This window comes from Anolis sagrei, chromosome 9 (genome assembly GCF_037176765.1).
Source record: "Anolis sagrei isolate rAnoSag1 chromosome 9, rAnoSag1.mat, whole genome shotgun sequence".
Lineage (NCBI taxonomy): Eukaryota > Metazoa > Chordata > Lepidosauria > Squamata > Dactyloidae > Anolis > Anolis sagrei.
In genome coordinates this window covers 14,072,158-14,089,585 of record NC_090029.1, presented here as the reverse complement: position 1 = coordinate 14,089,585, position 17,428 = coordinate 14,072,158, and the positions used below count along the sequence as shown (strand labels likewise).

The following is a 17,428-nucleotide window of genomic DNA, read 5'->3' as shown; positions in this document are numbered from 1 at the left end:
TGTAGTCTGACATGGTGGTTGTGAGAGTGGTCCAGCATTTCTGTGTTCTCCAGTAATATGCTGTGTCCAGGTTGGTTCATCAGGTGCTCTGATATGGCTAACTTCTCTGGTTGAAGTAGTCTGCACTGCCTTTCATGTTCCTTGATTCGTGTTTGGGCAATGCTGCTGCGTTTGGTGGTCCCTCTGTAGACTTGTCCACAGCTGCATGGTACACGGTAGACTCCTGCAGAAGTGAGAGGATCCCTCTTGTCCTTTGCTGAACGTAGCATTTGTTGGATTTTCTTGGTGGGTTTGTAGATTGTTCGTATGTTGTGTTTCCTCATCAGCTTCCCTATGCGGTCAGTTGTTCCCTTGATGTATGGCAAGAACACTTTTCCTCTGGGAGGATCTTCATCTTTACTCTCGTGGCTTGTTCTCGGTCTTGCAGCTCTTCTGATGTCTGAGATGGAGTATCCATTGGCCTGGAGAGCCCAGTTGATGTGGTTCAGTTCATCTTGGAGGAGGTGGGGTTCGCAGATTCCTTTTGCACAGTCTGCCAAGGCTTTAATGGTGCTTCTTTTTTGACTTGGGTGATGGTTGGAGCTTTTATGTAGGTCTCTATCTGTGTGTGTGGGTTTTCTGTAAACGGTGTGACCCAATTCTTGATCTGGTTTACGGATGACTAGGACATCTAGAAAAGGCAGTCTTCCTTCATTTTCTTTTTCCATTGTGAATTGGATGTTTGGGTGGATGCTGTTGAGATGGTCCAGGAACCTGTTTAGTTCTTCTTCTCCATGGCTCCAAATGATGAAAGTGTCATCCACATATCTGAACCATATAGTTGGCTTTTTGTTGCTGTTTCCAGGGCTTGTTTTTCAAAGTGTTCCATGTAGAAATGAGCTATGACCGGGCTGAGGGGGCTCCCCATAGCTACTCCATCTTTCTGTTCATAGAATTCATGCCTTGTGAATGGTGTGGTGGATCTTATTTACTTGCTTTTCCTATTAAAGACAGTCATTTTGTGGCTGAACTTATTCCCTTAGCAAACAGAATACCACGTCCCTGCTTAATTTGGGTTTATTTGTACTTTAAGAAGCACCTCTCTATGTGCTTTAGGCATCATTGGCAAAACTTGAAAGCACATACATTAAAGAAAGTAGCAAATGCAGGTAGAACCCCCCTGTGGGTCTGGGCTGCCTTCTGTCAGGTGGTTATGCAAATAGACCTGCGGGTACTACACACGCCCCTTATGTTGGACAGAAAGGGATTCTATATCTGGCGAAGGAGATGGTGGTTCATGAGTAGGAGGAGGCACAGAACTGAGCTCCCTTTCCTTGTTAGGAAAATGGTGGTGGAGAATGTGCAAAAAAACTAATGTGTCATCATTTCTCCAGGCTGTAGCATTGGACATTTACTGAATTGTTACCAAGAAAGCTTTTACTCTTTACGTTGTGGAAGTTGCCAAGCCAAAACGAGAGGTTGCTTCTCGTTCTTTTGTCTCTGGGATGTGACAATTTTCCTAAAACAATCATCAGCTGCCAGCTGCGCCCGTACCTCGAGAAGTCTGACTTGGCCACGGTAGTACACGCTCTGGTCACATCCCGCCTTGACTACTGCAACGCTCTCTACGTGGGGCTGCCCTTGAAGACGGCCCGGAAGCTTCAGCTAGTCCAGCGCGCGGCAGCCATGTTACTAACAGGAGCAGGACGCAGGGAGCACACAACGCCCTTGTTGTTCCAGCTCCACTGGCTGCCGATCTGCTACCGGGCCCAATTTAAGGTGCTGGTCTTGGCCTACAAAGCCCTAAACGGTTCCGGCCCAAAATACCTTTCTGACCGCATCTCGGCCTATGAGCCCACGAGGACCTTGAGATCGTCTGGGGAGGCCCTTCTCTCAATCCCGCCTGCCTCACAGGCACACCTGGCGGGGACGAGGGATAGGGCCTTCTTGGTGGTGGCCCCCCGGCTGTGGAACGCCCTCCCTGTAGACATCAGACAGGCGCCCTCCCTTATGACATTCCGCAAAAGACTAAAGACATGGTTATTTGAGAAGGCGTTCGACTAAGTGCTACAACAATTGGCAATGATGACTGGAACGGAATATGGATAACGAGATTGGTTTATGATTCTACGATGAGACGGCGCGGATGATTTAGTGTAATTGTATTATTGATTGTTATGTTGATATTATTGTTGTGATATTCCCTTATTGTAACTGTTTTTATATGTTGTACACCGCCGTGAGTCGCCCTAGGGCTGAGAACGGCGGTCAACAAATGCAGTAAATAAATAAATAAATAAATAAATAAATAATCCTTTTCGCAGTTCATTTTCGATGGTGTTGATTAGGGAATATACCATTGGAACGTATTTCTTTGTTTTCTACTTGATGTCAACTTGAGGGGAGAGCCAGATACAAAAAGATGGTGGAGCTCATCATCGGAAAATTCAGTGGCACAGACAGATCATAGGACAGGGAAAGGAACAGTGTCATTTTTGTCATTTCGAGTCGCATCCTGGGATGGAACATGGCAGCTGGTTTCACAATTCTGCGTGCCCTCAGCTCTACTATTCACTGTGGGCAGCCTTGGATCTGTCCCATTTCTCAACCTGACTTAGATGATTGTAGTGGAGATCACCTCCATTACCATGTCTCTCTTTGTTCCTGTTGAATGAAGTTCAACAGGGACAAATGCAAGATACTCCACTTAGGCAGAAAAAACAAAATGCAAAGATACAGAATGGGGGATGCCTGGATCGAGAGCAGTACATGTGAAAAAAATCTTGGAGTCCTCGTGGACAGCAAGTTAAACATGAGCCAGCAATGTGATGTGGCAGCAAAAAAAGTCAATGGGATTTTGGCCTGCATCAATAGGAGCATAGTGTCTAGATCCAGGGAAGTCATGCTCCCCATACTTTATTCTGCCTTGGTTAGACCACACCTGGAATATTGTGTCCAATTCTGGGCATCACAACTGAAAAGAGATATTGACAAACTGGAATGTGTCCAGAGGAAGGCAGCTAAAATGATCAAGGATCTGGAGAACAAGCCCTATGAAGAGCGGCTTAAAGAGCTGGGTATGTTTAGCCTGAAGAAGAGAAGGCTGAGAGGAGACATGATAGCCATGTATAAGTATGTGTGAGGAAGTCACAGGGATGAGGGAACAAGCTTGTTTTCTACTTCCCTGGAGACTAGGACACAGAACAATGGCTTCAAACTGCAAGAAAGGAGATTCCATCTGAACATGAGGAAGAACTTCCTGACTGTGAAAGCTATTCAGCAGTGGAACTCTCTGCCCCGGAGTGTGATGGAGATTGCTTCTTTGGAGGCTTTTAAACAGAGGCTGGATGGCCATCTGTCAGGGGTGCTTTGAATGCAATATTCCTGCTTCTCTATGATTCTATGAATGTTTCTTTTTTTGTCCATCTCTTTCACACTCTTTCTTGAATAATCCTGAAAGCAACTTATCCTGTATTGTGATTAATCCCTGCCAGAAAAGAGAGAAAGAAAGGCAGAGAGTCTTATTTAAGGCTGTCTAATGAACTTTGTTGCGGAGTCAGGATCTGAACCTTGGTCTCCGACATCACACTGAAAGCCTTCCCTCCAGGGACCCAGAGCTGGAGTTCAGCTGCCACTCTCTTCTTCTCTCCCCTTTAATTCCCTGATTATTTCCCTATCGCCCCTCATGCAGTGTACCAGACACCAGAAAACAAACATTTGGGCACGTCATTCTCCATTTCCTGCTCAGATGCTGTCTTCTGCCTGTTGACTGTGATCACTTTGAATCAGTTTGTTCCTGTACGTTGCCACTTTTGCTTAATTCATTTGTGGCCATGGAGTTGGAGAGCCTTCAGAACGCTTGTCTCTCTTCAAGCTTTTTGTATCACTGACATCTGCTGATCCTAATGAAAGTTGATAAATTCAAGTTGGGATTCTCACATTGGGAAGCCTTGGTGTGTGTTTGTGTCACCGCTGAAAATGGAAGTTGTCTTTGGAGCTTTCATAACTAAAGGTCACGGCCCTCCAGAAGTTGGCTTATGACTTCCATCGATCATAGCCATAGGGAAAGGAGCATGGGGCCTATGGTCCAATATCATCCAAAGGGCCGCTGTTGGGAATAATACTATTCATGAAGCATCATGTTGGATGCTTTCGAAGAGAAGGCCATACATTGAGTGTTCCTCTCAACCTTCCCTTGAATTAATTGATTCTTTCTTGAGTTGCATTAGCACATGTTTCTGATTTCATGGGCTTTTCTCCCTAAGGAGCTCAAGAAAGGCTTGCGAAGAGATCTCTGTAGGAAGAAGAAAGTTCAAATGACTCGATAGTACTGCTGATTTAATAACGTTTAATAGCTAAAAGGCCCCTCTTTTTTATTTTGCTTGGCCAGAAAATCTGGGATTACTTTAAGATGATTGTTTCTGCATACCTGATAATAGGGCTGTGTTGGAATCATAATGGTGGATCTTGTGTTGCATTGTTCTCTTAGAACTGGGCAAAGTGGAGCTATAGGGTGGCAACCTGTGCTCGACAGGGTCCCACTCCCCCTGAGGATACAGGTCCATAGTCTGGGGTCCTCCTAGACTTGATGCTGACGCTTGAAGCTCAGGTGTCAGTGGTGGCCGAGAGGGCCTTCGTACAGTTAACACTGGTGCACCAGTTACAACTGTACCTCAAAAAGCCTGACTTGTCCATGGAGGTCCACACCTTAGTTACATCTAGAATAGACTACTGTAATGCACTCTATGTGGGGCTGCCTTTGAAGATGGCCTGAAAACTGCAATTAGTGCAAAGGTCATCTGGCAGATTACTAATCCAGGCTAGCTACCGTGCCCTACTAAAGCAGCTCCACTGGCAGCCAACAAGCTTCCAGACTCAAGTCAGACTGCAGGTTATCACCTACAAAGCCCTATACAGTTCGGGTCCAACCTATGAAGCCACAGGCCCTAAGATCTACTAGCGAGGCTCTCCTCTCAGTCCCACCTCTATCTGAAGCGCAGTTGGTGGGGGTGAGAGAGGGGCCTTCTTATGGTGGCCCCCTGGCTTTGGAATGCCTTCTCGAGAGAGATTAGATTAGCCCCTACTCTCCAAGTGTTTTAAACCAATTCGAAGACATGACACTTCAAATAGGCCTTTGACCTTGTTTAGGAATCTTTCATGATGATACTAGAAGATTTAATGACTATTCCACCTTGTACTTTATGGTCTGATCTTTTTTTTTTAAATATATTTTTATTAGGTTTTTCAAATTTACAATAAAAGAGAGGGGAGAGGTGAGGAGGGATTACATAGGCATTGGGGTAGGAGGAGGTGACAGGGGTGGGAGTGACAGGGTGAGGAAAAGGTTCACTAGATAGGAGGTAGGGGGGAGGATAATTTGGGTTGGGGAGGGGAATTGTACTTCCAGGACTACCCAGGTTGTCTCCATCTATTATGTCAATTATACATGTTTGTCCTTGTTTATACCTATACAAGTTGTAGCAATAATACAAGTTGATGCATTTTTTTACCTAATCTTATTTGAGAAATCATTTATGTTTCCACAAACATATTATTGTCTTTGCTTACTCTTATTATTATCTTCTTTAATTGTATTTTCCTTGGATTTCAATTACAGATCCATAATATATATCTCTTTGTTCTCTTCCTTTACAAAATCTAAGACTGCTTTCCTGATAGTTCTTTGAGGTTTTGTGTTACTGAGTGAGATTCTTTGTGTCAGTATAGCCATACTAATTATCTCCATTATCTTCACTATCCACTGTTAGTGGATAGTGAAAAAAAGATAAAATATTTTTTATCTAATTACAGCTGCTAGGATGACCCTAGCAAAAATATGGAAAACAAAGGAAATCCCTATACGGATCCTGGTTATCTTCACTATCCACTGTTAGTGGATAGTGAAGATAACCAGGATCCGTATAGGGATTTCCTTTGTTTTCCATATTTTTGCTAGGGTCATCCTAGCAGCTGTAATTAGATAAAAAATATTTTATCTTTTTTTTTCTATTTTAGTGTCTAGTATTCCCAGTAGTAGTGTCTCTGGCATTGGGTTAAATTTTATATTTAAGATTTTTTCCATTTTTTGTGTATTTATAGCCAATAGTTTTTAACTTTCCTACAGCCCCACCACATGTGAATGAAGTTGCCTTTTTCTTTTTCACATTTCCAGCATAGGTCTTGATTGAATATTGTTTATATCTGCAGCTATTGCATTTTATTGAAATTTTAACTAGTAAGCTATTATATTATTGTTTATGCACTTGTTGTGTTTTGTGTGTTGCACTATTGAGTGCTTTTGTGAGCCACCCCGAGTCCCTTTGGGTAGATGGTAGCAGGGTATATGTATAGTATTATTACTGTTTGTATAAGCTCTTTCTAAAATGTCCTCAAGCATGGATGCCACAAAGAATTCTTGAAGCAGTTACCAAAGTCAGTCTTCATAGTGTTGTGATTCCTTGCTTGGCAATATGCGCAGCAAATGCCGATGTACAATGTATGAAACAGCCCCCTGTATAGTTCTGTGTCCCTTTCGTTTTATTCCTTCCTGTAGTGTTTGGACCATGCGATCCTATACGGATCCTGGTTAAATTGTTTAATTAGAGGCAATGCAGCCTCCTGAGGCCAGATCCCATTTCAAGTCTCATTAAAACAACCCTTTGCGCAAGGGAAGAGATTATGCTCTTGCATAACATCTATTCATTGGCTTGTGCAGGTGCACCTACTGTGCACACACGGAAATGTCGAGCAGGGATTTAATGAATCTCTGCCCATTTCTTTTCTTTCTGAAGCAAAGTTTTCACCAAAGGGATAAATCTGCACCTGGGTTCTACAACAGGTACAATTCACAGGTGAGGGCTCATACAACAGAGTCACCTCCCATACACACACACAACTCGGAAGGATATCAGTTAGAAAAACAGACTGGAGCTTTTCTCTGCATCGGAGGGAGCCCATTTCTGGTACAGGCATAGGCAAACTTGGGCCCTCTGGATGTTTTGGACTCCACTCCCACAATTCCTAACATTTGGTAGGCTCTTAGGAATTGTGGGAGTTGGAGTCCAAAACACCTGGAGGGCCCAAGTTTGCCCATGCCTGCTCTGGACACACGTACACCAAAAATCTTACTTACTGGTATTATGGCTGTGTGGTTTTAATTAATACTAAATCCATATAATGATGGTTTTAATTGTGCATGTTTTGTATTCAATTTTAAACATATCTTAATAAGCCGTTGCTACAATGCCTCTCTATGCTTTTACTGATATCCTTTGATATCCTTTGTTCCATCCAATCAAGGCTTATGTTTTCCAGTATAGTGTGCGCTCACCTGTGTTTAAGATGTATCTAACTGTTGCATTGCCTTATGGTACCTGGGGATCACAACCAGACACAGTGAAGACATCTGCCCTTGCGCTATGCTACTCTGCTGCTGAGTATGCATGCCCAGTGTGGAACACATCTCACCATGCTAAAACAATAGATGTGGCTCTTAATGAGACATGCCGCATTATCACAGAGTGTCTGCGCCCTACACCACTGGAGAAATTACACTATTTAGCCGGCATTGCACCACCTGACATTCGCCGGCGAGTAGCAGCCAATAGTGAAAGGACCAAGGCAGTGAAATCTCCAGCTCATCCCTTGTTTGGGTATCAGCCAGCACATCAATGACTTAAATCAAGAAATAGTTTTCTAAGATTTACAGAGACACTTGCTGGAACACCTCAGCAAGCGAGAGTCCAAAAGTGGCAGGCTCAAACCCAGAACCTCAATCCATGGGTGATACCAAATGAGAGACTCCCCCCTGAGCACACAGAAAACTGGGTGACTTGGAAGACGCTGAACAGACTGCTCTCTGGCACCACGAGATGCAGAGCTAAACTCAAGAAATGGGGCTACAAAGTGGAATCCACAACATGCGAGTGTGGAGAAGAGCAAACCACTGACCACCTGTTGCAATGCAACCTGAGCCCTGTCACATGCACAATGGAGGACCTTCTTGCGGCAACACCAGAGGCACTCCAAGTGACCAAATACTGGTCAAAGGACATCTAATCAACTACCAAGCTTGCAAACTTCGTGTTTTGTCTGTCTGTTTGTTTGTTTCTTTGTTAAAAAATGCAATGCAACTGTTTGGTCTTCCCCTGACACGATAAATAAATAAATATTGCCTCATGGTTTGTTGACTGTAATAAAGACATACCCAAGAATGCGACTTCTTTGAAAAGGCATGCTACTATCTGGGGGGAAAGATAATACAGCCAGACTTCCACATTCTCTGTCGTTAGAGACAGAGGACACACATGAGAAATATTCAGAAAATTCTATATGTTTTCATCCATTTTTAATCTGAGAGAACACTACTTTGGGCATTTGTAAGTCCTCCATCACAACCATCCTCATCATCATCAACAACAACAACAACACTTAAATTGTATTCTGCCTTATTTCCCTGAGGTGACTCAGAGTGGATTCCAGCATATACAGACACAGGCAGACATTCAGTGTCTTTGAAATACAAACAGTGAAACACAAATACACAGACAAAGGCAAAGGCTTCCCCTTTCATCTCTGGCTCTGGAGGCAGTGCTCAGCTCCATTTCCAAGCCAAGGAGTCTGCATTGTTTGTAGACACTTCCTGGTCATGTAGCCGGCATGGCTTTGTGGGGCATCCTTTTGCCTTTCCTCTGAGGTGGTATATATTGATCTACTCACATTTGTATGTTTTTGAAGTGCTAGGTTGGCAGGAGCTGAGGCTGACAACGGGAGTTCACCCTGTCTTGCAGATTCGAACTGCCAACCTTCATGTTAGCAAGCTCAATGGTTTAACCTGTTGTGCCACCACGGCAGATATTAATAATAGAATCTTACTGGGGGACCTAAAAATGCCTAGAGCAGCAGTTCTCAACCAGTGGGTTCCCAGATATTTTGGCATCCAACTCCCAAAAATCCTAAGAGCTGGTAAACTGGCTGGGATTTCTGGGAGTTGTAGGCCAAAACACCTGGTAACCCACAGGTTGAGAACTACTCACCTAGACGAATGTTCTCTATAGGAATTTCTTTGATCCTTCAGAGCAGAGTTGACTATAGTGTTGTGTTGGAGGACATCAAGATTGCTAGAGGGAACATATTAATCAAATCCGCAGATGTCACACCCACACATGTGGAGGTACAACAGAGGAAGGTAACATGTCTTATGCTTAGCTTGGCAGCATGCCTTTTATCTGATATTGCATGTCTTTAAGCACATTTCCCCCTTTCCCAAATATCTCTCCAGCTGTGGGTCTTCCTTTCTCAAGTCGGAGATGAAGCTTCTCTCCTTCACCTCGGGGCGACTGGCGATTTTCCTCCCAGCAGAAGTGAAGGCCATAGGGACAGACCTGGACCGTGTGCTGCCTTTGCAAGAGATGGCCATGAGGACGCTGTACAACACATACTCCAGGTTTCTCAAAGGTATTGGGATGAGGGTTGTCTTAAGTTTTATCAGGCATTTCAGTACCTGGTCTCTTTGAAGCAGGTTGCTTCCACTTCCGAATATAGCCAATATGGTGGTTAGAAATGTGTTGATGGACATCAGAAATAGCTTGGCTGGCTTGCTGTGCCTCTTCATTTTGGTGAGGAGGGGATAGATCAGGCATGGGGAAACTTGATCCATCTGGGTGTTTTGGACTTCAACTCCCATAATTCCTAACAGCCTCAGACCCCTTCCTTTTCTCCCTCGTTCCTTCAATACATGGACGACATCCTTCAGTATGTGGATGACATGCTCATAGCACAGGCATGGGCCAACTTGGGCTGTCTGGGTGTTTTGGACTTGAACTCCCACCATTTCTAACAGCTTCGGGCCCCTTTCTTCCCCCCCCCCCCCCCCCCGTTCCTTCAGTACGTGGGCAACATCCTTCAGTACTGGGTTGTTGTAGGTTTTTTCAGGCTATATGGCCATGTTCTAGAGGCATTCTCTCCTGAGGTTTTGCCTCTATCTATGGCAAGCATCCTCAGAGGTTGTGAGGTCTGTTGGAACTAGGAAAATTTGGTTTATATATCTGTGGAATGTCCAGGGTGGGACAAAGGACTCTTGTCTGTTGGAGCTAGGTGTGAATGTTTCAACTGACCACCTTGATTAGCATTTGATAGCCTGGCAGTGCCTGGGGCAATCTTTTGTTGAGAGGTGGTTAGATGTCATTGATTGTTTCCCCTCTGTTGTTTTGCTGTTGTAATTTTAGAGTTTTTTTAATTCTGGTAGCCAGATTTTGTTCATTTTCATGGTTTCCTCCTTTCTGAACAAATGAACAAAATCAATCAATGCTTAAATGCTTGTGTGTTAACTCTTTATTGTTTATGTGATTTATATTAATTGTATTGTATTGATTGTTTTTGTTATTTCTTTTGTTATTGATGTACTGTGGGCTTGGCCTCATGTAAGCCGCACCGAGTACCTTGGGGAGATGGTAGCGGGGTATAAATACAGTATTATTATTATTATTATTATTATTATTATTATTATTATATTGAAGACTAGCCGTCTCCTGCCACGCGTTGCTGCGGCCCACAAGGGGGTTCTGTGTGGGAGGATTGGCCCAGTTCTATCGTTGGTGGGGTTTAGGATCCTCTGTGATTGTAGGTGAACTACAAATCCCAGCAACTACAACTCCCAAATGTCAAGATTCTATTTTCCCCAAACTCCACCAGTGTTCACATTTGGGCATATTGAGTATTCGTGTAGAGTTTGGTCCAGATCCATCAGTGTTTGAGTCTACAGTACTCTCTGGATGTAGATGAACTACAACTCCAAAACCAAAGGACACTGCCCACCAAACCCTTCCAGTATTTTCTGTTGTTCATGGGAGTCCTGTGTGCCAAGTTTGGTTCAATTCCATCGTTGGTGGGGTTCAGAATGCTCTGTGATTGTAGGTGAACGACAAATCTCAGCAACTACAAATCCCAAATATCAAGATTCTATTTTCCCCAAACTCCACCAGTGTTCACATTTGGGCACATGGAGTATTCTTGTAGAGTTTGGTCATGTTCCATCATTGTTTGAGTCCACAGTGATCTCTGGATGTAGGTGAACTACAACTCCAGAACCAAAGGACACCCTTCCAGTATTTTATGTTGGCCGTGGGAGTCCTGTTTCCCAAGTTTGGTTCAAGTCCATCATTGGTGAGGTTCAGAAAGCTCTTTGATTGTAAGTGAACTATAAATCCCAGCAACTACAACTCCCAAATGACAAAATCAATTTTTTTGAGTGAAGGACATACATTTGGGTTATTAGGTGTCTTGTGTCCAAATTTGGTGTCAATTCGTCCAGTGGTTTTTGAGTTCTGTTAATCCCACAAACGAACATTACATTTTTATTTATATAGAAGATAGAGTTGGCTAAAGACTGAAACTCCTAGGAACAACAACCCAACCAGGGGCACAAAGGAGATATAGATAAGAAGATCTAGGATGTTGGTAGGTTAAGTAAAGAAGCTTATGCGGAAGGGAAGAAGCTTATTGGAAGTGCCTGTCACTTGAAGCTGAATCTCTGACCATCTTCTTAAAACTTCACAGTTAGGTTCATAGTAGGAATACCGAGGCCCCAGCAGACCGCTTATTGTTGTGCTTCAGAGGTGAAAGTCATTTAGGAGCCTTTTCATGCGCAGGCTGCGGACCGGCTGAAGTCTTTTTGCAGTCGCAGCCTTCGGACGGAGTGGAGAAGCAGAAGTAATCCTGTTCCCGAGGCAAGAGGCAGTGCTCCATCCAACAATGCCGCTCCTTTCCAGGGAGCCGGCTCCAGCGCTGGCAGGCTTCTTCGGCAGGAGGCACAACAAGCGCTCGCAGCCTCTTGGCCATTGCGGTGCAACGTGACAGCTGAGCTGCTTTAGTTCTGCCCCAGTTCAGGCTTTGTGTTCCAAACTGGCCTATGGCTTGTCTGCTGTTTGCAGCCTTTCGCCACATGGGACCTTGGCTTCTGATCACATCTTGAATATCGAGCTCGCTCAAAGTCCTTGGGAGTTCATGGGCAGATGTGGAGGAGGATAACCGGGGTGAACATGAGTTAGCAAATCAGTCAGTGGTTGGAAGTCAAACACATCCCGCACAAGTTTGGAGTCCTCATCAAGGAAAGAGGTAGGCAGATGAGTTAGCTGGTAGGGAAAGCTCTTCTCTCACTGCCCTCATTGCCTTGGCTCTGTGGGATTTTGACCTGCATAAATAGGAGTCTAATGCCTAGACCCAGGGAAATCATACTACCCATGTGCGGCCAGGGCGGCGGCCAGGTTGTTAACTGGGACTCCTTACAGGAAGAGGTCAACCCTCCTGTTTAAGGAGCTCTATTGGCTGCCATTCATTTTCCGGTCCCAATTCAAGGTGCAGTTGCTTATCTACAAAGCCCTAAACGGTTTGGGACCCGCCTACCTGCGTGACCGCATCTCCGTATATGAACCCACACGATCTCTCCGATCATCTGGAGAGGCCCTGTTCACGATCCCATCTGTGTTGCAAGCGCGATTGGTGGGGACGAGGGACAGGGCCTTCTCCGTGGTGGCCCCCCAACTCTGGAACTCTCTCCCCAAGGACATCAGACAAGCCCCAACATTGGCAGTCTTTAGGAAGAGCTTGAAGACGTGGTTCTTCCAGTGTGCTCTGGGAGTTGTAGTTCTTGCCCCCGACTGGTCGTTAAACCAATGGGGCTGAAGGATTCCATTTCCCAGCTTGCCCCGCGCCCAAGGCGGTCGCCGCATGCATTGCGGTGCTGCCTATCTGGCTCCCGCTAGCCCATCGCTCCTGCCGCTGGCTGAGAAAGAGAGAGGGAAGAAGACAAGGAGAGGAAGAAAATAAAGGAAGAAGGGGAGGATTAGAAGCGGAGGGAGAGGAAGACGAGAAGGGCGAAGTAAGCGGAAAAGGCTGGGGAGGGCATGGAAGTGGCGGAGGAGGGGGGGCATGGAGGGGAAGAAAAACAAAAGGAGAAGGGAGGCCCGCCGTCTTCAGCGAAGTCGGGGGCTCACTTTATGGTGCGGCCCGGGCTCCCTCTCGCCTTTGCCTCAAAACCAGGCCTGTGGGAGGTGGGTCTGTCACAATGGCTGATCCAGGCCACTGTTTTGGCGCTTCCAGGACCCGGATGTAGAGGCTGTGATGAAGGCTACACAATAATGTCTGTATTTATTGCGCCAGAAGCGAATTGACAATACAATTAGGATGCATAAAAAAGCACAAAGAAAGTGGTACACTTGGTATGATGCGAAATTTACTGTGGCCAGGAGCTGGGTACTTGGACTGCCTTTCTGTGGCTGTAAGGAGCTCCTCCATTGTGCATGTGGCGCGGCTCACACAACTACAACAATAACAAAACTCTATTTCCATCCCACCCCAATCTCCCCGTGTGGACTCAGGGCAGCGCACAGGCACAAAAAGGCAAACATTCCATGCCTTCCACAGTAATAAACAAGTAGTACAATCCATTAAGTACACTGTCCATGCCTTAAATAGATATCTCTATATGATTTTGCCATTTTGTATAAAAAAAGTCTTATATATATACACACACATAAATATGTAACACTAATAGTATAATATACTGGTAGTGTATTATATAGATTGTGGTATTTATTTATTTATTTTGGACACTATACACCTATCAGCCCTACAAGTGACCATCTATATAAATAAAAATGTTGTGTTCATTTCTGGGATTAACTTTACTCAAAAACCACTGGATGAATTGACACCACATTTGGACACAATACACCTATCAGACGAAAGAGCGACAGAATCCTGTGGAGAGAAGTTCGGGAAGGATGAGAGGAGGCTGGTCTTCTTTAGGGAGTCGGTCTGCACCAGAGGCCGTTAGGAATAGTGGGAAGTGAAGTCCAAAACATCAAGAGGGCCGAAGTTTGCCCAAGCCTGATCATCAAGTTTGCAGACGACACCAAATTGGGAGGGATAGCCAATACTCCAGAGGACAGGAGCAGGATTCAAAACGATCTTGACAGATTAGAGAGATGGGCCAAAACTAACAAAATGAAGTTCAACAGTGACAAATGCAAGATACTCCACTTTGGCAGGAAAAACAGAATGCAAAGATACAGAATGGGGGACAATGCCTGGCTCGAGAGCAGTACGCATGAAAAAGATCTTGGAGTCCTCGTGGACAACAAGTTAAACATGAGCCAGGAATGTGATGTGGCAGCAAAAAATAGCCAATGGGATTTTGGCCTGCATCAATAGGAGCAAAGTGTCTAGGTCCAGGGAAGTAATACTACCCCTCTATTCTGCTTTGGTTAGACCACACCTGGAATATTGTGTCCAATTCTGGGCCCCACAATTCAAGAGAGATATTGAGAAGGTGGAATGTGTCCAGAGGAGGACGACTAAAATGATCAAGGGTCTGGAGAACAAGCCCTATGAGGAGCGGCTTAAGGAGCTGGGCATGTTTAGCCTGAAGAAGAGAAGGCTGAGAGGAGATATGATAGCCATGTATAAATATGTGAGAGGAAGCCACAGGGAGGGGGGAGCAAGCTTGTTTTCTGCTTCCCTGGAGACTAGGACGCGGAACAATGGCTTCAAACTACAAGAAAGGAGATTCCATCTGAACACGAGGATGAACTTCCTGACTGTGAGAGCCATTCAGCAGTGGAACTCTCTGCCCTGGAGTGTGGTGGAGGCTCCTTCTTTGGAAGCGTTTAATCGGAGGCTGGATGGCCATCTGTCAGGGGTGATTTGAATGCAATATTCCTGCTTCTTGGCAGGGGTTTGGACTGGATGGCCCATGAGGTCTCTTCCAACTCTTTGATTCTATGATTCTATCAGGCCAACAAGTGACCATCGCTCATAAAAACACTGAAAAACACAGTGGAAAGGACTTAAAAAGCAAAAAACCCAAAAAGTATATGCAAACACACACTTAGACTCATAAACGCAAATATATACACACTCAAAACACATCTACAAAGACTGGGCCACAGCAACGCGTGGCCGGGTACAGCTAGTATTTACATAAAACTGTAATTCAAGATAAGGCTGCCCAACTCTGATTAAACCATTGTTCTAACCTTCTTCAATGTCAATGTGCTTTTGTATCTTTTCAATAATAATAGAGTAAAATAATAAATGTAATAATAATAGAGTAAAACAACATAAATGTAATAATAATAATAATAATAGAGGAAATTAATGGAAATGTAACAATAGCAGAAATAATAGAGGAAGATAATAAATGTCATACAGTAAAATAATATATGTAATAACAATAATAAACAGAGTAAAATAATAAATGCAATAATAATAATAGAGTAAAATAAGGGAAATGTAATAATAGAAGTAATAATAGAGTAAAATATTAAATATAATAATAATAGAGTAAAATAATAAATGTAATAAAAATAATAATAGCAGAGTAAAATAATAGATAACCTTGACTCAAGTATAAGCCAAGGGGGGCTTTTTCAACTGAAAAACTCTGCTTATACTCAAGTATATACAATATCTAACATCAATTTGCCCAGGAAGTTGTACAATATAGAAGCCAGCATTCCGTTCTTCCGTAGCTGTCAGCTATGGTGATTGGTATTTGGGCCAGCATGAGAAGCTTGGCCCAGAATTATGTGCCATATTGCATGGAATTTGGCAGTGGGGAGAGACCTTATGCTCTTCTGATGCTGGTTACAGTCATAAAGTTGTAGCGTTGGAAGGGGCTTCAGGGCAATGAGTCCAACCCTTCACTCAGTGCGGGATCTCTAGCTAAAGCAGGCACGGGCAAAGTTCAGACCTTTAGGTATTTTGGACTTCAACTCCCACCATTCCTAACAGCCTCAGGCCCTTTCCTTTCCCCCCTCTACCACTTAAGCTTTAGTGGCTAAGGGGGGAAAGGAAGAGGCCTGAGGTTGTTAGGAATGGTGGGAGTTGAAGTCCAAAACAACTTGAGGTCTGAAGACAAGGGAATTCTGAAGAGGAAACAATCAGGGCCAGCTAACACCTCCCACAAAGACCATCTGTCTGGATGCTTTGAATGCTATTTTCCTGCTTCTTGGCAGGGGGTTGGACTGGATGGCTCATGAGGTCTCTTCCAACTCAATGATTTTGTGATTCCCCAGGTAGCAACCAGCCAGGCTATGAAGCTGCAAGGCTATTCAATGCTAATCAAGGTGGCCAATTGCAACATTCACACTTGCCTCAAGCAGGCAAGAGTTCTTTCTCCCACCCTGGACATTCCACAGATATATAAACACCATTTGTCTTGTTTCCAACAGACTTCACACCTCTGAGGATGCCTGCAATAGATGTGGGCGAATCGTCAGGAGAGAATGCTACTGAAACATAGCCATACAGCCCAAGAAACTTACAGCAACCCATTATAGATTTTGTATTGTCGAAGGCTTTCATGGCTGGAATCACTGGGTTGTTGTAGGTTTTTTTCGGGCTATATGGCCATGGTCTAGAGGCATTTTCTCCTGACGTTTCGCCTGCATCTATGGCAAGCATCCTCAGAGGTAGTGAGGTCTACCTCTGAGGATTCTTGCCATAGATGCAGGTGAAACGTCAGGAGAAAATGCCTCTAGACCATGGCCATATAGCCCGAAAAAACCTACAACAACCCATTATAGATTTTCTTTAGCTAGATGAACTTAGTCTGATCTACACCATGTTTTCCCTTTTGCCTGTTTTGTGCCGAGAGAACTCTACCATGCACCTCACATTCTGGAAAGTCAGACTCTTTTTGTGTTTTCTATCTGTAGATTTGCAGTTCTTGACGCCGATCTCATTACCCAGAAGTCTCTTGGAACTGCTGCATTACCCCCTGGGACATTGCCACCGTTGCAGCCAGCCGATGTTTACAATCGTCTACCCAAAGCTCTTTCCCTTGAGGGAGACACCGATGGCAGGATTGCATCAGGGGTAATTACGAGGGAAATTGCATTGGGGCTTCAGTACGTTGGAGGAAGATTGCATATGGCTGCAGATCCTGTTTATCTTTACTAATTTCTATTCAGAGACCAATAATGCGTAGCAAACATAGTGAAAGAACAAAAAAAAAGGTACAATCTCACTAAAATTAAATGACTGTCTAACTCTCCACTACAGCATACTACAAAACTAAATCAAACACAAACACACTAACCCAGGCACGGGCAAACTTGGGCCCTCCAGGTGTTTTGGACTCCAACTCTCACAATTCCTAACAGCTTACCAACTGTTAGGAATTGTGGGAGTTGAAGTCCAAAACGTCTGGAGGGCCCAAATTTGCCTATGCCTGCAGTAACCTAACACATACCTACATTAACATTAACATGCACCTGCAAACACCCAAGTATAGACACAGTTTGTGAACCTCACACTTTTCTGTTGTTGTTTTTAACCTTTGATTGTTCTACTCCAGGTACGGACAAGCCCAGGGGCCAGATGCGGCCCTTTGGACTCTTTTCTCAGGCCCTCCTCTCCCTGAACATCCTATCCTTCCTTCCTTCTC

General features: G+C 44.4%; 1 protein-coding gene across 2 annotated transcripts in view; it reads left to right on the top strand.

Moving 5' to 3' along the window:
- The window catches only part of LRRC28 (leucine rich repeat containing 28), a 95,241-nt gene that overhangs the window by 67,880 nt on the left and 9,933 nt on the right, over positions 1 to 17,428 (top strand). For both annotated transcript variants that reach the window (XM_060755653.2, XM_067471301.1), the window contains exons 8-9: positions 9,260 to 9,435; positions 16,698 to 16,857. In XM_060755653.2, coding sequence (XP_060611636.2) covers positions 9,260 to 9,435; positions 16,698 to 16,857 — 336 coding nt within the window. The remainder of the gene's footprint in view (positions 1 to 9,259; positions 9,436 to 16,697; positions 16,858 to 17,428) is intronic.